This window comes from Brassica napus, chromosome C1, assembly GCF_020379485.1.
Source record: "Brassica napus cultivar Da-Ae chromosome C1, Da-Ae, whole genome shotgun sequence".
NCBI classification, from domain to species: domain Eukaryota; kingdom Viridiplantae; phylum Streptophyta; class Magnoliopsida; order Brassicales; family Brassicaceae; genus Brassica; species Brassica napus.
Window position 1 is genome coordinate 3658192 of NC_063444.1, and position 23046 is coordinate 3681237.

The 23046-nt window shown below is 34.5% G+C and overlaps 5 protein-coding genes and 2 non-coding genes across 8 annotated transcripts; 3 read left to right on the top strand and 4 right to left on the bottom strand.

Moving 5' to 3' along the window:
• The first annotated feature begins 14 nt into the window (after positions 1-14).
• Positions 15-3248, top strand: LOC106371888 (aspartate aminotransferase, chloroplastic). The gene is made up of 12 exons (XM_013812025.3): positions 15-192; positions 337-412; positions 530-580; positions 732-926; positions 1000-1038; positions 1134-1223; positions 1340-1448; positions 1526-1635; positions 1707-2017; positions 2461-2725; positions 2821-2943; positions 3126-3248. The coding sequence occupies exons 1-12, from the start codon at positions 56-58 to the stop codon at positions 3159-3161; spliced, it is 1542 nt and encodes a 513-aa protein (XP_013667479.2). The 5' UTR covers positions 15-55; the 3' UTR covers positions 3162-3248.
• Positions 3249-3484: 236 nt separating this feature from the next.
• Positions 3485-4352, bottom strand: LOC125580576 (60S ribosomal protein L39-1). Its single transcript, XM_048745248.1, has 3 exons — positions 4259-4352; positions 3998-4101; positions 3485-3684 (listed from the first exon to the last, which is right to left on the bottom strand). The coding sequence occupies exons 1-3, from the start codon at positions 4259-4261 to the stop codon at positions 3636-3638; spliced, it is 156 nt and encodes a 51-aa protein (XP_048601205.1). The 5' UTR covers positions 4262-4352; the 3' UTR covers positions 3485-3635.
• On the bottom strand, positions 4064-9986 carry LOC106371979 (deSI-like protein At4g17486). The gene is made up of 4 exons (XM_013812137.3): positions 8244-9986; positions 7402-7689; positions 4259-7315; positions 4064-4101 (listed from the first exon to the last, which is right to left on the bottom strand). The coding sequence occupies exons 1-3, from the start codon at positions 8389-8391 to the stop codon at positions 7056-7058; spliced, it is 696 nt and encodes a 231-aa protein (XP_013667591.2). The 5' UTR covers positions 8392-9986; the 3' UTR covers positions 4064-4101; positions 4259-7055.
• LOC125581186 lies at positions 5851-5936 on the bottom strand. Its single transcript, XR_007318893.1, has one exon. It is a non-coding gene; the product is annotated as a small nucleolar RNA R21 (small nucleolar RNA).
• Positions 6018-6103, bottom strand: LOC125581187. The gene has a single exon (XR_007318894.1). It is a non-coding gene; the product is annotated as a small nucleolar RNA R21 (small nucleolar RNA).
• Positions 9987-15299: 5313 nt separating the features above from the next.
• LOC125580873 lies at positions 15300-15918 on the top strand. Its single transcript, XM_048746122.1, has 3 exons — positions 15300-15304; positions 15383-15680; positions 15790-15918. Exons 1-3 carry the CDS (start codon positions 15300-15302, stop codon positions 15916-15918), a joined length of 432 nt encoding a protein of 143 aa, XP_048602079.1.
• Positions 15919-18554: 2636 nt separating this feature from the next.
• On the top strand, positions 18555-22468 carry LOC106420511 (two-component response regulator ARR10-like). 2 transcript variants are annotated; one of them, XM_048745245.1, is made up of 6 exons: positions 18555-19617; positions 20549-20701; positions 20786-21136; positions 21229-21305; positions 21378-22145; positions 22219-22468. In XM_048745245.1, the coding sequence occupies exons 1-6, from the start codon at positions 19491-19493 to the stop codon at positions 22411-22413; spliced, it is 1671 nt and encodes a 556-aa protein (XP_048601202.1). In that variant the 5' UTR covers positions 18555-19490; the 3' UTR covers positions 22414-22468. The 2 variants fall into 2 exon arrangements, with proteins under 2 accessions (XP_048601202.1, XP_048601203.1); XM_048745246.1 differs by having other exon boundaries at positions 18558-19617; positions 22222-22468.
• Positions 22469-23046: the final 578 nt, after the last annotated feature.

Here is a 23046-nt window from a genome sequence, read left to right on the forward strand (position 1 = left end):
TCTACGAATCCACTCTTTGACTTTGTAAGCCCATAGATCTACGAACATTGGCCCAATGACCATTATAGCCCCTCTCAAGACAAAGCTTGATAAAACTTCGGACATATCGTTTTGTCTTGATAAATCATTGTACTTGCTTACACAATCTCGATCTGATCGTTTTCGAAACTGCGCGGTTCCGACGAAGCTCAGGTGACAAATCAATAATCTCTCTATCTGAACCTGTTTTCTTAATCGTTATCTCTCATGTGGATCATGTTCAAACTAACGTCATCTGTCTGAATTGCTTATCCTCGTACTGAGTTCACTATCACTGATTTTGGGATCTGTCTGCAGCTTAGTGATTGATTCCATGGCTTCTTCAATGCTGTCTCTCGGTTCTACGTCTCTGTTACCTCGCGAGATTAACAAGGTACTTTCTCTATCGAGTAAAACTGTATGTAGAGATTACTTGTTCATAATGGCCTTTTAAAGAGAATAATCTATTTATTCACAATCCTCCTTTGTTTCTCCTATTGAACTCGAACAGGATAAGCTAAAGCTTGGAACTTCCGGTTCCAACCCCTTCCTGAAAGCAAAGGTACTCTCTTTTCCCTTTATCATAGTTTGAACCATATGAACAATCTGTTATACGTTTAGAGCTAGATAGTTCATCAGATTTTGTTAAGAGTTTGATAACTCTAGTTTGTAATCTTCTTTGGCATATCTGATGTAATTGTCTTTGGTATCAGTGTTTTAGTCGGGTGACCATGTCGGTTGCAGTGAAGCCTTCTCGCTTTGAGGGTATCACCATGGCTCCACCAGACCCTATTCTTGGCGTCAGCGAAGCTTTCAAAGCTGACACTAACGAGCTTAAACTCAATCTCGGCGTTGGTGCTTATCGAACTGAAGAACTCCAGCCTTATGTCCTTAATGTTGTTAAAAAGGTTTGAAGTTTTAGCCTTTAATTCATTTCCTAATTCATAAATCCTTTCTTAAACCCGCATGGCTTCTTTTTAGGCGGAGAACCTGATGTTGGAGAGAGGAGATAATAAAGAGGTAACTTAGCTCACTTGAAAATGTATCTACAAGCAATAAAATCATATGAGAATATGCTTAAAACTAAACCAAATTGCGATAAAAAAAAACTGTAGTATCTCCCAATCGAAGGGTTGGCTGCATTCAACAAGGCCACTGCTGAGCTGCTGTTTGGAGCTGGTCATCCTGTTATTAAAGAACAAAAAGTATGTCTGGAATCTTGCGTCCATGTCTCCTCTTGTCTTGATGTTCATTTCTATGAGCTATGCTTTACTAATCATAAACTTCTGTCTCTGAGCTAATTCATTTTCCTTTGGCTCAGGTGGCAACAATTCAAGGTCTTTCCGGAACAGGTTCACTGAGACTAGCAGCGGCTCTTATCGAGCGTTATTTTCCTGGAGCTAAAGTTCTTATATCTGCACCAACATGGGGTGCGTTTCACTTAACCATAAATATTCACTTGTTGCGTTCTCATATGTAAACCATCTTTTATCAACTGCTACTTCAGGTAACCACAAGAACATCTTCAACGACGCCAAAGTTCCCTGGTCTGAATACCGCTACTATGACCCCAAAACAATCGGTTTGGATTTTGAAGGGATGATAGCAGATATTAAGGTTTGTTTTCTTTATTCCACATTGCCATATATATAAAACTCTGATGGTTAACCTTATCTAAAACCGTACAGGAAGCTCCAGAAGGATCGTTCATACTGCTACACGGCTGCGCTCACAACCCAACCGGAATCGACCCAACGCCAGAGCAGTGGGTGAAAATTGCTGACGTCATTCAAGAAAAGAACCACATCCCCTTTTTCGACGTTGCATACCAGGGCTTTGCTAGCGGAAGCCTTGACGAAGACGCAGCTTCCGTGAGACTATTTGCTGAGCGTGGGATGGAGTTTTTCGTCGCTCAGTCGTATAGTAAAAACTTGGGCCTTTATGCTGAAAGGATTGGTGCTATCAACGTCGTCTGCTCATCAGCCGATGCTGCTACGAGGTAAAAAAAACACTCACTTGAGTTTCTTATCTTTTAGAGTGTTTTTAAAACTGGACCGGAAGCTGAACCGAATTAGTCACGGGTTCAATATGGTTCGACCGGGTCAAACTTGATTCAATAATTTAGTTTAATATATTTTTAATGTATAAATTTAAAGGTAATGTAATTAAATATGATACATAATTAAAATATAAACAAATTTAAAACATACATTATAAATATAAACTTAGTTTTATGTTTATATGGATGTTTTATAGATTTTTGATAGTTTCAATGATTTTTATCAGTTTAATAACCTGAGGTCCAGTCCGGCTCATGATTAAACCAATTATTAGATTCAATCCGGCTATGTAACCGGTTCATGGTCGAACCCGGTTCAACCATCGGTCGGTCCGGTTTTAAAAACAACAGAAACTTCAAGAGTAACACTACTTTCTTTTCAGGGTGAAGAGCCAGTTGAAAAGGATAGCTCGGCCTATGTACTCGAACCCACCGGTTCACGGTGCGAGGATCGTGGCTAACGTCGTGGGAGATGCAGCTATGTTCAACGAGTGGAAAGCAGAGATGGAAATGATGGCGGGGAGGATTAAGACGGTGAGACAGCAGCTGTACGACAGCCTCGTTTCGAAGGATAAGAGCGGTAAGGACTGGTCGTTTATTCTGAAGCAGATTGGCATGTTCTCATTCACAGGTCTCAATAAGGCTCAGGTATGTTAAAAAATGTGATACTACTTGAATCATTTAATCTTTTGACTTTGTTGAGAGATGGAGGTCTTGAAGTTTGTTTTTTGGTGACGTGGCAGAGTGATAACATGACGGACAAGTGGCATGTGTACATGACTAAAGACGGGAGGATATCGTTGGCTGGATTGTCTATGGCAAAATGCGAGTACCTCGCTGATGCCATCATCGACTCGTACCATAACGTAAGCTGAGTTTTGGTCTCAAGAAGATTACAATAAGAACTGAAGTTATATTTATACCCTTTTAGCTTGTTCTTCATCTCATCTGAAAGAATAGCTAAAATTGAATAAACTAAGCTCAGGCTGTTATATCTAAGACATTTGGTCAAGGAAACTTTTTTTTTAAATTTGATTGTGTTTCACAGGCATTGTTGTATTGGGAGACTCCCATCGAGTTATAGAGGAAAACACTTGTTACTTCTTCATTCATAAGGATACAAATTGTATTTGCATAATTTCACAATGTGAATGTATTTGGTGTTTTTATCTTTCTAGCACCATCTTGTTCCACAAATAATCAGAGACCAAGTACTCAGAATTACTTAATCAGAACCAATCACGAATCAGGCAGGTTTTATTAATAAGAAATTCGAAAGGTAAAACGCAAACAAGTACCATGAAACAGCTCGGAAGCAGCACAAGGGACAATCTGTTTCATACCCAATGGGGGCAATGTAATAAATTTCCAATGGGGGCAATGTAATAAGCAACCAAGAATATTAAATAACTGCAAGCGCTAATACGTAGCTCTTATAAAGATAAAATCTGGTAACATCAAAAGTCTTACAAGATATGTGAAAATGTTTATAACAAAAATCAAGAAGATTCGGGGAAATGCTAAATCGAACAGAAGACAAACAGTCTTGAGCTTCCACTTAGAATCCGAGCTTGGTTCTGCGCCAGTGCCTGCGCTTGGCATTGTACCTGAAACAAAACAAGCACCACAAAGAATTAATAATGGTTTCAGAAACTCACTGTCTCTGCTCTGAATCAAACCCACAACGACAATTATATATTTCGCTTTCAGAACTAAGACACTGCCTATGCCCTAACTCAAACCACAAAGACAACAATTTAATTTCTGGTTTTACGACCAATGTATCCGAACTCAAACCACAAAGACAACAATTACATTTCTGGTTCCGACCATTGTCGCCCTAAATCAATCCACCAAAGAGAATCACCTATCTATTTCTAATCGACAGATCGGGAAGGAAGAAGAAAGAAAAATTCAAACCTGATAGTGTTGTCGGTACGAAGACGAATCCAGTGAGGGATAGGCCTGTTTTGCCTCATCTTTTTGGCCAGCTTCTTCTTTATCATAAACGACTTGTGGGACGGCTGCGTCGTTTCATTTCGTTTATCACACAGCAACAGAAAGCAATAATAATCAGTAATTTCGTTCGACTTTCTAACTAATATCAAGCTTTTAAACGAATTTAAAAAAAAAAAAAAAAAAAGAAACCAAAGAGTCGAAAATCGCTAGAGAGAAGCTTACCATCTTGAAGTCGTGCGATATGCAGCTGGGGATGAGCGAAGCTAAACGAAGAGAAGTGGCGTCTACTAACCTTTTCTTGACTTATAGTAAGAGGAAACCCTAGTCAAGTAAAAAAGGCTGGGCTTACTATATGAAAGTTACTTTCTTTCGGTTCAAGGCCCATTATGTAGTCGAGCAAAAACCAAGCCATAAGGCCCATTTTGTATGTAGTTTGCTTGTTTGTGTGTTTGTAGCATAATATAATCTTTGTCACACTTTATACAACAAAAATCTATGTTGTTGTGATCATCATCATCATCGCATCCTCAATGTGAAGTTAGTCTCTTCTTTGTGCCATTTTATTATTTAATTGTTATCGTGAATGTGAATACTAGTACTCTGTTACTGAAGTAAACGTGTATCTCATACAACTTGTAACTAAAGATAGCTGACCTCGTAACGGTCAGAGCTGACTCATATCGTCAAAGCTAATATCTCAGATATAATTTGCATAATGAGAAAAGGAATCATTCAATAGTATTTACAGTGTCAGTCATAAACGACTTCATAACCTTGTCTTCTTGCAAATCAATCCAAGTCCACTTCATTGACTCTTCTTTCCACCAAGTCTCCTCTATCATTTCTCTTATTCTTTCGGTAGTACGTTTTCCACGGTCTATCAATATACCATCAACATTCTACGGTAGAATGTGGCTTGTAGGTATTTGAAAGTAGAATTTCTACCCTAACTAGACTTAGATCATCGGCACCAGTCTAGTCCAGAAAATCACATCCTTCCTATCATTCCTATTGATGTTGATATGAACTTAGAAAAAAAAAACATTTTTTTAATATTCCTTAGAACCGCTGCAGATAAAAGAGTATTTGTTATTTGTTATACATTGTTTAAAATTTATAGTTTATGGGTAAGATGTCTCTGTTATATAATTTTGTTGCAAATATTCATGGCAATCTTTTTGGAATAGATTCAATCATTCAAATTTATCTCACGACTACAAGTACATTTACTTTCACATACCTACAGTAATGAATGATTACAGGAAACTATCGTTTAACCAATTAGTACAACACTAGGATCAACACAACAACCATACAATTATGAATGGATTTAAAGAGAATTTGTATTGAGCGAGTGTCTACAATAAGGACTTGACTCTGCACAGAGTACCCTTCACAAAATTAATTAGTATTTTGGAATTGTCAATTAAGTTTCCTCTGATGCAGTCATGCAACCGACAACCTAGTACTCTCGTATCCTGAATCTTAAAAATACACATCCAGATTTCATTTGTTCAGGCAAGAACAGGGGAAATACACATAATGTTGGAAAATCTTAGTAATAACAATGCGGTCACAAGATTGAAAACAAATGGGAACTGAAATGGATGCTACAAACAACTGAGTAAAGAAACAGCAAGCAAATCACTATGAGTACGAAGAGATAAACATTACGAAACTCCGAGCAAAAGCAAAATCATAATTCATAATTCATCAGTCATCACTCTGAACATCAACAAATAAAGCTTCTCTTAATAGCTAAACCAACCGAACAACATTCTTCTATCATAAAAAAAATATGAAAGAAATAGCTGGATCCCTCAGAATTTGATTATTCGTCAAGGTATATAATCAGTCACTACTTTTAACATTTTTTTATTTATTCATCATCATTGGGATCCAGCTAAGGCCACACAACTGAATATTAAGCAAACAAGAACTCAAATCATAAACACAAGAAAAAAACAAAGAAGCAGTTGAAAATCCCTCAGAGCTGATAGTTTCTAATCAAGAAGATATCAGTCACTACTTTTAACATTTTTAATCATAATAATCATCACAGGGATTTCTGAAACGCTTCAAACCGAAAAGAAAAAAAACATCTAAGCTCAATTATGAGAACTAACCAATAACAGATCATAAGAACTAAGAAGCATTCAAATGGATCCTATCACAACGAACATTATTAGTCTATACGAAGGTAATTAGAAAAGGAATCTACTAAAACAAAAGTAAAGAATGTGAGTTTTTAGGTAAACGGCGGATTAGGGTTTTTGTTGTAGCTGGGGGGAAGAGAGGATTGTACCTTGAAAGATATTTATAGGAGGGTCTCATGTGATTCTGAAACAGCAAAGCCCTAAGGGTTAGTTAAGGCCCAACTAAAACTTCCAACTCTCTTTTGTTTTGTACTAAGACATGTTATTGACTTTACTTTTTCAGTGACGTACTAAAACATGTTATTGACTTTCCTGTCTTGTTCCAAGGTACGTATGTACTTTCATGGGTTGTTACTTGTTTCAAGTGTTTTAATTAGAGTAACCTGATCTGCAACGAAGAATGTGACAGAGATATCTGACTGGACAGAGTTCAAACACTTTCATGTCATACACAGGCTGCTGCGATTTTAAGTACAATCTTTTGGACTTGACAGCAACTCTTTTAGTCCCAAAATTACCAGAGGACCAACATATTAAAAGAAAGATAAACAAGTCAACTTATTTTAATTGAATTTAACATTCAGAAAAGTAATTTGTACAAATATTCAAAAAATTACATCCAAAGCATAAAGAGGAAAGTCGAATTTACACACACTTTTGTGCAGATTTTGATGATTCTCCTATAACAATAACCAAAAGGGTTATTAACACTTGTGAATAAAATACAAGGACCCTCCTCACATCACATTCATATACAAATATATATATATATAATTATCTTTTCAAACAATGACAAAGAATCATGTCCTTGGGGTTATCTAATCTTGAGCTCCAGATGCAACAGAAGGAACTCGATCTCTTTGTTACTTCAAAGGACAAAAAGAAGCAGAACAAGGAGGATTACCGGTTGATATTGATCTTGCATGTGAAGGCTTATTATTATCTACCCGTGCATCAGATGAAGAAGAAGCTAAAGGACCCGATCTGCTTCTCGCCTTCTTTTTCTTCTTCTTCTTTTTATTCTTTTTACTTTCTCCTACCTCCAAGAGCTTCCCGTCTGTACCTACCTGCTTCACTTTCATCTCGTTCAAGCTAGCCGGTAACACACAATTGCAGAGGAAACCTTTACATGTCATTAAAAAAAAGAAGAGTAATCAATGCTCCTCTTAAGATTAGTTGAAACGTTCCTCAAGGAAGTTTGAGTTTTACCTAAGCGAGCAAGACGGTTGACCCAACTAGGGATTGACTTTTGAGTTAGTTTTAAACAAACATCGTTACAGAAATGATTACAGTTCCTTGTGATGAGGTGGTACTTGCTCCCCTGGTACTCATCTGCTAGTTCCTCCATAAAGCTTCCAACTTCTTTCGCCTTCATCTCCGTCTCACCCACCAGGATCGATTTCCTGAATGTGAAACCAGGACACTTCTTTGGCTCCACTTTGAAGATCCCAGTACTTGAATGCTCGTGTGCCCCATATCCATATTCAACACCATGAACTACACACACACAATAGATAAACCAAAACCAAGAAGGAAAAAAAACAAATGAGTTCTTGATCAATGGGAACTACATAATACCAATGGACTAAACGACAATGTATTGAACAATTTGATTAATAGTTCAAACAAAGAAAAAATAAAAGAAACAATCTCTGTGTTCTCTTATAACCAAACACAGATTGAGACATCACATCTATCCTCATACTTTTCAAAGTCAATTTTCATCTCATCTTTTTTTTTTTTTGACTAAAGGCTTTTAATTTAAAAAACATAACTATTACAAGATAAGACAAGAAGTCTTATAGTTTGGAGAATTTTCATCTCATCTTTCTGACCAAACTTAACCACCTAGTGTAATAAATCCAAATTCATGTTATCGAGAATTATTAGACATCATCTTTCTAATCTGTTTTTCTTTTCCTAATTCAATGTTAGAATCCGACAAAAGATTCTATTTTTATTCTGAACTATTCACCTCATGACAACCTCAAGAACAATCAAACACATAATTGTAGGAAAAAAAACACAAAGATCATGGATAAAAACAGAACCTTCAAGACCAGAGTGATAGATTCCGATTCCGAGCCAATAACCGTAAACATTCATAGGGGTGAGATCGTAAACATTGAGATAAACAGGCACCGATCCAGGATTCTTCTTCTTCTTCCGTCTCACGGAGACGTTTCTGCAAAACATCATCTTTTATCGCCTCCTCCTCAATGCATCGCAGCGATCAATAGAGACGTTATAATCAGGTCTTCGACGAGAAATTATAAGGATCCGATTCGGAAATCGGAATTGCGCAAAGACTCGAATGTTCAAGGGTTCGTCTTCTTCTTCCTCAAAGCTTATTTTTCCTTCCGTTTCTGTTAATTTACTGTTGATTTGGTTAATTAAATGATTAATGCATTTACTTAGAACAGTAATATCAAAATTTTATTTAGCCATATTTATAACGGAAGCCATTATTAGTTGTTTGCATTCGCATTAAAAGCCCTCTACTAGCATGCAACTAATTGATATCTAAAATTCTTTGGTCTATCGGTTTAACTATTTCGATTCGGTTTAATTTTGGTTTACTTCAGTTCGATTTCACACGAGAAAACTCCATACCTTAACATCGACAGCAAACATGAAAATCTCCATGGCTCTTCTCATCCGCACTCTTCACAAAACTTGTATTCCTCGTTGTATTTCCTCAAGAACCATCTTGTTCCCAATGTTAATCTTTGTTGTCAATCCCTCAATCATGAGATATCACACCACCTCCAACGCATCGATCGCATCAGTGAATTCGTCATTCCGATTAAACATATTTTGAATCATAAGAAACGAGATTGAGTCCAATCCGATTATGCTCCTCTTCATCGGGTATTAAATCACTGTGATCATCGAATTCGAGTGACTGTTAGATTGATGACGAAGAGATATTAGCGGTAATAATTTGTTTTATCAGCAGTAATGATTTGGCGGTAATTATTTGACTACTATTAGCAGTAATAATTTGTATTAGAATTTGTCTTTTATTTTCCAATGCATCGCATTGCATGTTGATGTTTTAAAAAAAACCTCGATATGTTTTTTTGTATCGATCGATGCCACAATCTTAATTTCAAAGAGATACTATGATGTTACTGGCCGTATGCAAGACACAGGAGAATCTCAATCTACTGGCCGAGATACATGCGCCAGGAGGCTACATTGTGATACCTCCCGCCTTCTTTACCCATAAACAAATGGTAAGTGTCTACATACATCGTTGAAGTTGATGATCAATATTCTTTTATGATTTTGAATCTTTGATTGATCGATGAGATGATCGAGAGTTCTTCTCCGTTTCAAGATTGATCGATACCGTTATTGGATTAAGATTAAGATGATGGAGTGTTACCATTAGTATTGGTGTTTTAAAAAAAACTTGGATATGTTTCTTTAAGAAATGATTCATTTCTCTTAAGAAGTATTATATAGTAACAAATCCACATTTTTTAATGATACGTTGCTATATAATTTTTGTACGGGAAAACAAGCCATTTTCTTTTATGATACACATGCATATTTATCGATAATATATGGCGTTCTTTGAAAAGTCAATGTTTTGTCATTTTTGGTTTTTTTATATTTTAAGACTGATATGTTATAACTTTTTTTTTATCATTTATCCATGTACTAGCAATGTACACTACAACACATAGTACGTTTAATATCTATTGATATCATCATATACAGAATTGAAGTTGCAAATCAAAAGAAATATAATCTTCTTAATTACAAGTTGAGCACCGACAAGAATGTACTCAAGCTGAAAATGCAAAACAATATATTTAAAAACAACTTTTAAAAATAGTCAAAATAAAATAAAATTAAGAATTTAGTCGTACCACATAGTAACCATTCAAGTATTTTGGAGTTTTTACAATGCTAATTGATGCTCGAAGGATTATTATAAGTGTCAGAAATCAAAATTCATCCTACAATTATCATGACATAATCAATTGCATGTTTTCCACAAAATAAGAGTTGTCAATTGAAAAAAATACAATAAGTCTAATAAATTTTCATAAACCAAAACTTCATCCTACAATTATTATGACATAATCAATTGCATATTGTCCACAAAATAAGAGTTGTCAATTGAAAGAAAGACAATATGTCTAATTAAATTTAACCATTTGCTTAACCTTTGTAAAAAGAAACCATTTGTTGGCTAACATACATTAAATATTTTTTTCATAACCTAACCAAAACAAACATAATCTGATGATGATGCTAGACAAACATAAAAGAAAGAAGAGCAGTAGAGAGAGAGAAACACTGATGATGATGCTACCTGAATCGTTTCTGAAAAACGTGAAACGGATCATTTGTCTATGCACTAAAAACGTCCATTACAACACATAATAAAATATATTTAATATCTTTTGATGTCATATACAAAACATAATTTGCCAATCAAAAAGACGTGCAAATGGTGCAGGCTAAACAAGATTCACCAAGTCCACCCACTTTCCTTTAATCTTAACAAGAGCCAATACTAACACAACGTGTAATCCAGCATTGCAAGACATATGATTTGGGTCCTTCATAAACATCATTCAACTGCAAATTATTGGACTATCCAATACTATTATTAACATAGTCATATCCATGACTAAGTCATCCATTAGAAAAAAAAATGCAAAATAGATCACTGAATCAATGTTGTCATACTCTGGTTTGGAAAAGTATCATATCCGCACCCATCGGCTGATGTAACATCATTTCCTATAAATCTTTGATCTCATCTGATTATCGAAACTCAACCTCACTAATAAATATTTTTTTTTCTGGATCTCGAACAAGAGGATCTTCTATACAATTGTAATCCATTGTAGCTTCCCATTTATTATTGGGTATTCATGGCATAAATGGTCATACCTTTCACCTTTTATGCGGTGGAACTCTCTCACTTGTGGGCTGACATAAAACGTGAGATACCTTGCACTCAAAATGCGAAAATGCGTACTTTCTAGGCTTATTAACCGTTGCGAGCTAAAAAGATTGACAAACATGTCCAACAGTTATCTGCACATACAAAACATAGAAATCAATTAAAACTTAAAAGAAATGTCAAAAGTCAATTACAAAGCTAGGAAGAGGTGATATCATCATGATCTCCTTGATTTCGAACTGCGCCTCCTTGGTCTATCCAGTCCTTTGAAGCCAACTTCTCAGTAGGCTCTTTCCCACTAACATTCTACACCATGCATGGTTTCCCCTCAGGAAGTACGTACACGGAGAGAAAGACCACTACAAGGACTGGTGTTCTCTATATCTTCCTGAGAGACTCCTGTATGTTGTGGTCTTGAAGAAAAGTTGATCTCCAGTTTCTTTTTCTAGCAACTTCCTCTTCAGTCATCATCCCCCTGTTTCCCTGAGTCCTAGGAAAAGTATTGCATTTGATATCCTGGGAAACAAAGATATATATAAGGAATAGTAAGATTAGTGATTGGATGATCATAAAATCGATAAGGAGACCAAGCAATGTTGGTATTATGTAGATTTGTTCATCAAATTTTGCATGTTATACAAAAGCGTTTTCCAATAATGTTGAAAGGAAGGTGAAGTTTTGAGTCTGATTACCCATATAGAGAATAGTTAGGCCTTCCATATCCCCAACATAACGAGTTTGAGAAGCAAATGTGTTATTCTAATCATTATATAGATTACTCGGAGGATATAAAATCCAATCCAGAATCCATAAAGATCTAAAATGATAACATTTTAAAATGAGACATTTCATCATTAATTAGAGAATAACAAGAAAGTATCATTTGCAATTAAAGCAAGATGGTGAAAGTTACAAACCGTTGTTGATGAAAGAAATAGAGTGGAAGAAATTCCTTCCCACCAGTATTGGCAAAGCCATGGATATTGTACTTATGAGAAACAAGCTCAAAGCAGCTAGAACCAACATCAATCTGATCCTCAGTATTATAAACCTGCAACTTCAGCTTATTAGAGCATGAACAAATTAAGTTTTCTTCAAAAGCTCTCGATCTGTTACCTATTGTCCTCAATATCATCTTTAGTAGTGGTATCGTTCTGAGATCCATAGAATCGGACTAGAGAGCCTTCAGCTATGGGAATCACTAGAGACCAAGTATCACGAACCTCCAGCTCTTGTTGTAACAACGGTCTCACGAACCTCATCATTCATTGAATCCAATGAGGGACAAACCTTATTTTGTCAGCAATGCATGAACAAATGTCCACTTTTCGACTTTTATCTCATCTAGTCAATCGGAATTGCGAAGACTCGAATGTTCAAGGGTTCGTCTTCTTCCTCCCCTCTCTCGTTAGCGTATTTTTTTCCTTCTGTTTCTGTTAATTTACTGTTAATGCATTAAAATGTACATTTAATCAGAATAGTCATATTAAAATATTTGTTAACCATTATTTATATGAAAGCCCATTATTAGTTGTTTGCATTCGCATAAAAAGCCCGCTACTTACATGCCACTATTTGGTATCTTAAAAGCCCATTGATCAATCCGTTTAGCTATTTCGATTTTGTTCAGTTTTGGTTTAGTTCAGTTCAATTTCCCGCCAGAAAACCTCGGCGAACTGAAAACATCCATGGCTCTTCTCCTCCATACTCGCATGATAGTAAGTAATTGATTTTTCTATTTTACTAATTACATAATTTTTCTATTTTACTAATATTTCCTTTAAAATATTTTTCCAATATTTTCTTTACTAATATTTTACTAATTACATAATAAGGCTTTGCTTTAAAATATTTTTTTTTGTATATAATTCTTCCAATTCCATTCTTATAATGTTAGTTTCTTTGTTTCTGCCAATATATGCACCAACCCCTGAGGATCTAAGAGTTTGAGATCAATGTGGCGAACATGCAATGGTGCTTTGTGGCTTGAGGGATGGATACTGGCTATTTCAGGACTCCTACGGCTTATCAAGAGGAGAAATTGGTGTTATAAAAGTGAGGAAAGACAGGTGCATTATCGTAAGGTTCGTAGAGATGAAATTTCCGCGAGTGGTAGAAGACAAGTCAGCACCACTTAGTCGAAAGAGAAAGAGCAAGAATATGTGGATTCCGAGAAGTGTTCGACAACTACAAATATCTTAAAACAATGAACTTAGAATGTGCCTTAGGAAAAATAAAATAAAATATAAAAATGAAAATACAATAGCAAGAAATATGTAAAGAGAAATAAACAAATGAAAAAGGCATGTTAAGTAACATTAAAAGTAACTAAGTAACATTAAAACAAAAAGCAGGAAAATACTACTAATAGTATAATAGTAAAAGTGGACGGGTCAAACACCACATCAATTGAATTTTCATGTACATTCAAATCATCGGTTATGAGTTTTCGTCGGTCAGAGATTGAAAAAATACATGTTCAATTAGCCTAGAGATCCAAAAGTTCAAGCTTTTGTTGAGTTTTCAAGATCCATGGCTTTTTATTTTACGTTTTGTGTTTGGTCCTTTTAAAAAATATATTTGCTTATGGATCCTTAAAGCCCAGCTCAATCTATCCCTTTACTCAATTCAAAAATCCATCTAGCCGGATCACTATTTTGTGTTTTAACTGGTTGTTTTCCAAACCATTAAGTTTACTCAATTAGTTTCCCATTATTTTTTGATTGGCTAAAATTCATTCAACCGGATCATGATCCAAAGGGGTGAAAATTCTATGTTTTTATTGGTTGTATTTCTATTCCCTCGGATCAGTACCAACTTATAAATTCATAATTTTTTTTTCACTATTTCAGATTTGAAATTCAAATTTTTTTTCACAACAATATGGCAGGTAAATTAAAAAGTTATTAGTACATAGGCAAATGATAAATAAGAAAGTTTTTTCACTATTTCAGATTTGAATATATGACTGATATGTTAAAAACTTTCTTATTTATCATCTGTCTATGCACTAACAACATACACTACAACACAATAAAATACATTTAAAATCTTTTGATATCATATACAAAATATAATTTGCAAATCAAAAGAAAGAGAATACTTGATTACAAGTAGAACACTAACAAGAATGAACTAACTAAACCACATGAATGCTAAAAAGTTTCTACAAAGTTAATGGATGAAGTATTATTATAATTTTCATTAACCATGGTTTCCTTGATTTCGAACTGGGCCTCCGCAAACTGCCCAGTTCTTTGAAGCCAATTCCTCCGTAGGTTCTTCTTCATTGACATTAAATATTTAAAATGAAAAAAGATCTTAACACGCCGCTATTTTTAAGATTCACATTGTTCTTTTTGTTTGTTTCTGATAGAAAGTTTACTTTCTACTTTTCTTTTTATTTACCAATTACCACGGTAATAATATTTGCGGTTCGTTTAATATGACCCACTAAATTATAGATATGTGTTAGAATTGATTAAGTTTGAGTTTAATTCAAAAATGTTACTAATCATGAACTAATTAAAATTTTTTGAGTTGATGTTTGAATTATGTATTATATTTGAATTACAATTTTGAGTTATCCCTTTAAAAAATTAAAACTCAAGTGTTAATTCTAACATCAAACAAAATTCAATGTATCAGAATTATGTCATTACTTTTTGATTTTGTGTTAGTTATCCCACATGAGTTTTAGATTTTTAACAAAAAGAATTAATACACCTAATGATTGTCTAACGTTTAACTTTTTGTCAATTCATAATTTTTCTTTTTAAAAAATATACCTATTTACTTATTAGTAAAAAATGTTCATAAATTATTATTTCCATTAAAACAGTAATATCAAATATTAGTTAACCATATTTATATGGAAGCCCATTGGTAGTTGTTTGCATTCGCATTAAAAGCCCGCTACTTGCATGCGACTATTGGGCATCTAAAAGGTCCATTAGTCGATCGGTTTAGCTATTTCGATTCGGTTCAACTTCGGTTTAGTCCAATTCAATTTCTTACCAAAAGAAACTCCCTAATGTCGACGGCGAACATGAAACCCTCCATGGCTCTTCTGCTCCATACTCTTCACAAAACTCACATTACTCCTTTTATTTCCTCAAAAACCCTACTTTCTTGTTCCCGATGCCAATCTGTGTTGCCAACCTCTCAATCATAAGAAATGAGGTATTAAATCATTATCTTGATCATCGAATTCGAGTGATTGTTAGAGTGATGAGGGAGATATATTAACTGTTAATGCAGCCATCGTCCATCGACTGAATTCAAATCGTTCTCCGAGGACCATCCCGGTGAACAGTGCATCGTGATGAAAGGGAGGTTTGGAGAAGACGAAACAATCAAAATGGAAGCGACCATGTTTGATGGGTTTATGTATGTTCTAAGAACCGGTTTAGATGCTTCAGGAAGCGATATCCGTCTCCACATTAGCTTGCTTGTCAACATTAGCAAGGCTGATGGAAATGACGAGATGGAGTTCCTCTGCTCCGTCTGGCCTAACCGCATCGAAATTCAAAACCTTTACATGCTTAGAAGCAACAAAGTCATTCCTAAGACTTGCATGGGACCCAGTTTTGGGTATAACATTTTGAATCATTTCAGAGTAGTGTCATATCATTCATGAATTAGATTTGTTTTGTTGCTTTTACAAGAGTTTGAAGTATGATTTTCAGACGGCGGTTAAAGAGTTTTTGCGAGTAAGAGGAATCTACGGGGAGCTTTGCTTTTTCTTGCATGAGTATATGATGAACAAGGATAGGATTGAGCTCATCAATGGTTGAGAAAGCTAGATTCATCAACGCAAAATAAACATGAACTTGCTCGTTAGTTTTATGGGTTTCATCATTTCAAAAGTTTTTGTGAAGCGAGTCCAAATAACATGTGTCACTTCGCTATTATTATAGCGAGAACAATTCACTGAGATAATTCCCCATAAATAGCTAAGTACTATGTGTATCATTCACCATTAATCCATGTTTCTTTACCAACACGATGGCCTACTAGTCAACAACATGAGTATCGATTACATTTTCGATCAATTGCAACTTAACAAAAGTTCCATGATGAACTAATCATAGTTATCATCAATTATTGTTCATAGCCAACTGGTTAGTATATACATATTTTGTATGATTAGTATATACCAGACTCTAACTGGTGACCATAAAGAAATATAAGGAATATAGAGGAAAAAAATGAAGAGGAATAAAACAAAAAGAAAATCTATTCCTCTCCTAATTTGATAAGGAATAATTGTAGGCTATTCCTTAAATTTTAAGGAATGTTAAGGAATCATAAAGAACAAACATTCCTCGTAAATGGTGTAAATTGTAAAGAATGATAAGGTATCACTATTCTCACTCATTCCCTTGGTCACCATTTAGACCCTATGATAAGACGTTCTATCTAAAATATCCATTTTTATCCTTAAATGTGGAAATTATACATAAAGTGAGAGTAATAGAGTAGGAGGTGATTAGGAAGCATCCGAACCATAAGCATACAAATGACTTTCATGTTAGCTCTTGTGGGAGACATGATTACCTCAAATTAGTCATTTTGATAATCTATTACTATTTTTTTCTTTCTTTTAAATTTTATACGCATCTTTCTCTTTTATCATTTTCTCCTAAACATTACCTTAAGGGCTATGACATCTTTCTCATTTTCGAATATATTTTTTAACTCTTATGCAACTTTTGGAAAAAAAAATTTGGCAACTATTAGTGGTAATAATTTGTATTAGAAAGTTGTCTTTTATTTTCCAATGCGCATTGCATGTTGATGTTTTTAAAAAACTTGGATATGTTTGTTTGAGAAAACAATTTATTTCTTTTAAGAAGTTTTACAAAGTAACAAATCCATATTCCTTTTCAATGATACGTTGCTATATAATTTTTTAATGGGAAAATAAGCCATTTTGTTCTATGATAAACATGCATATTTATAGATAATATATATGATGTTCTTTGAAAAGTCAATGTTTTGTCACTTTAGTTTTTTTTTATATTTTAGGACTGATATGTTAGAAATTCCTTATTTATTAGTTATCGGTGTACTAATAATGTGCACTACAACACGTAATAAAGTAAATTTAATATCTATTGATATCATATACAAAATAGAAGTTGCAAATCAAAACAAAAATAATCTTCTTAATTACAAGTAGAATGCTAACAATAATGAGCTTGATGCTTGGATGATTATTATAATTTTCATAAACCAAAAATTTATCCTATAGTTATTATGACATAATCGATTTCATATTATCCACAAAATAAGAGTTGTCAATTGATTGTCAATTGAAAGAAAGACAATATGTTTAATTAATTTTCATAAATCAAAAATTCATCCAACATTTATTATGACATAATCAATTGCATACTGTACACAAAATAAGAGGTTTCAGTTGAAAGAAAGACAATATGTTTAATTACATTTAACCATTTGCTTAAACTTTGTAAAATAAACCATTTTTTGGCTAATATACATTAAATCTTTTTTCATAACCTATCCAAAACAAACACAATCACAAAATTACTTAACCTCAACAATTGTGATGCACTAATTTTAAACACTCGGTAAAATAATCAAGCCCATTATAAGAGTATTAGTATGTATATATTTAGGTTATTTGATTACAAACGAGTCAAATACTCCCACAATTTCAGCCACATGAAACATTTGATATAAGATTTCAAACGTAAGAATAACATACAATATAACCTCTTTAAATTAATACTCTATAAATTAATATACACTAAAAATCTCTATAAAATAATATAATTTTATAGTCCCAAATTGAGTTTTTGGTTCAATTAGTATATCGATAAAATAATATCTCTATAAATTAATAAAAAAATTATAGTTTTGGTGTAGTCCCAATATTATTAATTTATAGAGGTTTCACTGTAATTAGCTATTTCTTAACACATAACTTTAGATTAAAGGGAACTAAAGCCGCAAACTAGAGATTATCAAATGTTTCACTTTTTCTAACAAAAGTAACATATAACCAAAAGGGAATTTTTTTTTAAAATGATTATTTGTGTAATATCACTGAATATTAAATGTATTTTATATGTGTTGTGGTGTATGTTATTAGTGAAAAGACAAATGATAAATAAGAAAATTGTTACATATTAGCATTAAAATATATAAAACTCAAAGTGACCAAATCATTGGCTTTTCAGAAAGAATCAGTTAAATGTGATACACCCTTTGTTTCAATACAATCCATTGATTTCGAGGGAAAATGGAGTGTAATAAGCACACCAACAGCATGGAAAGCATACACCAAGATTGTTTGCCCAAAATACAATGATGCGATTGCGTTTTTGTGACGTCTGATTAAGCCACCAAAAAGCTCATTTCCTAATAATCTGTTATAAAAAAAGAAGAAAGTATAAGAAGAATACACATCACATATAAAATTCTATGGTTAATCGTTTTATCAAACTCTCGATTTTTACAGCTCCAGACACTCGATTTTGATTGACAGTTAAAATCTCGAGACATAGATTTAGGAAAGTGTTATAAAAAAAATGATTTAGGAAAGTATTCATTTCTGTTTTAATTTATGGTAATAACTAAAAGTCTAAAACTCCATTTACTGCCTTGAATACTTAGTACAATATCTAAAACATATCTCAAAATCTAATTACATAATATACATAATCATATCCATAAATACTTTTCCATTTGTACTCATTAATTTCTGTTTCTTTTTCGATCTTCTTTTCTTTTCAAATAACATAATTATCCAAAACATAAAATCAGTTTAGACCAAGAGGCATGTAGTGAAATCGGGTATGTACCGAAACCGAATATTCCGTTTATGATTCTGGTTTGAGGCACACCGGTTTACCAGTTTCTCCAGTAATCAATTCATAATATTTCGAAATAGTGAGAATTATTTTTCGAATAGACCATTTCTTACACTGGATCAATGAATTTTTGGAAGGTTTCGTATGAAAATATATAAACCGAAACGACTCTTGGTTAAACCGAACCGGACAGATTCCTAATTTTGACTTTGGATTATATAGACAGTCAATGACAAAACCATGCTCCATATGGCGCGTTATTCTCACGCTCAAATGATTGATCGTTCCACTGAATTTTATTACAGAGTCTCGTCCGAAAACCAGAAATGGTTTATAATTTATTTTGGAAATGGTTACAAATTAAAAGAGAAAATTTCCATAAATGAGTTTAATTTTTGATAATATCATAGAAATTTTCTGTACATATATATCTTAGATTCTCCTCTGCACTCCCCTTTTCTCGTTAGATAAAAAAAAACAATTCCTAGTTCTTTTTGTTTTGTTTCTGTCAAAAAAAATCTGTGAAGATGACAGTGGAACAAGGTATTGAAGCTGTGGACCAGTTTCCAGTAGGGATGAGAGTTCTTGCCGTTGACGATGACCACACTTGTCTCCGTATTCTCGAGACTCTGCTTCACCGCTGCCAATACCACGGTTCCCTTCTCTCTCTGCTCTTGTTTTCTGTAATTTTGTTGAGAAATGATGCTCTAGATATTGATTTGGCTTTTGGATTTGGTTATTCACTTCAGGCACCATATTTACTCTCAGATTTCGTTTCTTGTCAAACACCATCAAATCGTTTCTTGATTTATATGTTCTTAAAACATGAATCAATAAGATTTAACTAGAGCCAGAAGCTCTAGTGGTAAAGAGCTTTACACATGTGAGTACAGCCACCTGGGTTCGAATCTCGACCACTAGAAAATTAACATTTCAGCATCGCCAGAGACAGAGGACCGACACGTGGCAACACGTGACTAGTCTGGATCATACCTCTGTATAATTCAAAAAAAAAAAAAGAATCAATAAGATTTAATTAGATTCATCATATTTTAAGTTATAGATTTCTATGCTACAAATTTGTAAAGTTTAATATTTTAATTGCTTCACATGTGTCACTAAGCTCATTGGTTCTAATTATGTTTACATCTTGTGAGTTCGTTAATTTTGAAACAGACTCTTGCTCTGTTATAAAAACAGAGACTTTTGGGACTTATCACAGATTTGATTGCTTCTGTCACAAAGCTCATTGGTTTTAATTATGTTTACATCTTCTGAGTTCGTTAATTTTGAAACAGACTCTTGCTCTGTTATAAAAACAGAGACTTTTGGGAATTATCACAGACTTGATTGCCTCTGTCACAAAGCTCATTGGTTCTAATTATGTTTACATCTTCTGAGTTCGTTAATTTTGAATCAGACTCTTGCTCTGTTATAGAAACAGAGACTTTTGGGAATTATTACAGATTTGATTGCTTCTTTCACAAAGCTCATTTGTTCTTTGCTTACTTTTACTTTGTGTTTAATGTGTATGAATGAGTCTCTTGCTCTGTATAAAGACTTTTGAGGGTTTTTATATGTGCAGTTACAACAACGGATAAGGCACAGACCGCATTGGAGTTGTCGAGGGAGAACAAGAACAAGTTTGATCTCGTGATCAGCGATGTTGACATGCCAGACATGGATGGTTTCAAGCTGCTTGAGCTTGTTGGTCTTGAAATGGACTTACCTGTCATAAGTACGACCAATTTAGTTTCTGTTTGATTTCATTTCATGTTTCCTAGAGAGAAAGTTTTTGTCACATGATGATTGTTTCTTGCAGAGTTATCTTCGCATAGCGATCCAAAGTATGTGATGAAAGGAGTGAAGCACGGTGCATGCGACTACCTCCTTAAACCGGTTCGAATCGAGGAGCTCAAGAACATATGGCAACACGTGGTGAGGAAAAGCAAGTTCAAGAAGATGAAGAGCGTTGTGACTAATGGTGAATCTGAGGGAAACTCTGATCAGAACGGCGTGAGAGCAAACAGAAAACGTAAAGATCCGCTTGAAGAGGAAGACGAAGAAGAAGAAGAACAACAAGAAAGAGGGAATGAAAAGAAGCCTCGTGTTATTTGGACGCGAGAGATGCACAACAAGTTCCTAGCAGCTGTTGATCATGTGGGCATTAAGAGTAATGTTTCTTGATCTCTTTCTCTAACTCTAGTTTTCTAATTAGCTTTCTATCTGTAATCATTTTCTTATTTAAATGTTAAAATGATGCAGACGCTGTACCAAAGAAGATTCTTGAGCTGATGGATGTTGACAACCTCACAAGAGATAATGTAGCAAGCCACCTTCAGGTGATTGACCAATGATTCTTCTGATTCTAATATGGTTTCCATTAACACAACTGCATTGTCTTCTGGTTGCAGAAATTTCGGTTAGCCTTGAAGAAAATAACAAATGAAGCTAAACAACAAGTTAACATGGCAGCCGCCAACTCACATTTCATGCAAATGAGTTCTCTCAAAGGACTTGGCGGCTTCCACCACCACAGTCCAATACCTCTTGGATCAAGTCAGTTCCATGGTGGCGCGGCAACCACGAGGCATTACCCTTCAAATAGGACCTTTGCAGGAATGTTCCCACATGTCTCATCATCGCTTCCTCGTAACCTCCACAATGATGGAGGCTACATGCTTCAGGGAACGCCATTTCCTCCACTAGAGAATCTTCATATCAACAGCAACAACAAGGCTTTTCCGAGTTTTGCTTCACAACAAAGCTCTCTACTGGTGGCTCCAAGTTTGGTTCTTGAGGGTCACCAGCAGTCATCATCTCCATCCTATTCTCCTCATTTGGAGATCAACAAGCGTCTTGAAGACTGGTCAAACAACATTCCACAGAGTAATGTTCACTCAGAACCAGACGCCTTGGGATGGAACATGTTCGGCAACTCAACAAATCAGACATATTTCTGTAGAGACACGGATTTTGGATCCTCGAGTGCTGCACATGCAGACTCTTTACAGATGAAGCAGCAGCATGAAAACATCTTTAGTCCGATGACAGTTGCTCAACTGTTGAGAAGTAGCAGTGCAAATGAAGGTTTATTCATGGGACAACAGAAGCTAGAGGACGGCTTCATGGCTTCAGATGCTGGCTCCTTGGATGATATAGTCAACTCCATGATGACTCAGGTATATTTAAACATTTGATTTACCATTCTTCTCTTTTCACTTATGGATGTGAAGATTAGTTTTTTGAATGTAGCAGGAACAGTCAAGCCGAGTTCTCGGAAGGAGATTGGGTTTGGGTGGCATAATAACTCACTCAAAACATGCATATGATATGAGAATCTGTGTTTTTTTTTTTCTCCTTGTCAGCATGAGAGTGTTTTTATTCAGACACAAGTCTTTGGTTCTGTCTATTTTTTGGCTCTCTTCTTCCTTTGTAAGGGAACCATAAGCTCTTGTTTACAAGTTTCCTCACTTGTTTAATAAAATACGTCTTTCGCGTTTTACACCAGAATTTCATCTAAAATAATTTGGTCACGTCAACTATAAATCATCAATAGTATAACACGTTATGAACATTATTAGTCTATAATAAAATCAGATTTGAATCTACATTAGTCTACAAATCATCAATTTTATAACTCGTTATGAACATTCTTTTACAAGATGGACCTTGGCAATATTCATAGACACTATGGACCTCCGATGCCATACACATCAAGTTATACAAAAAAGAGTCGGTTGTAAACATTATGGAGTAAATTGATAAATTCTCTAGAATATGTTTGATTGGGTTTTCACTTTTCAGATTAATATTGGCTTTGGCTAGAACTTGTTTAGTACATTTACTTTCTTAGATGCTTAAGTTTGCTAGCTACATATTGTAATACTAGTATTTAAGGGAGCATTTTCATGTGTCTTTCAAAGTAGCGGCAAAATTCTAATACGCAATGTTCAGGTTCTAACAAAGGCCTCCTTTCTTGTTTTCTTAACTAGGAGTCTAGGACCATAAGAACAACACTGACATATTACTGCATGACTTCATCTTGAGCCTATTTTTATCATCGCATGACTTTTCTTTTTC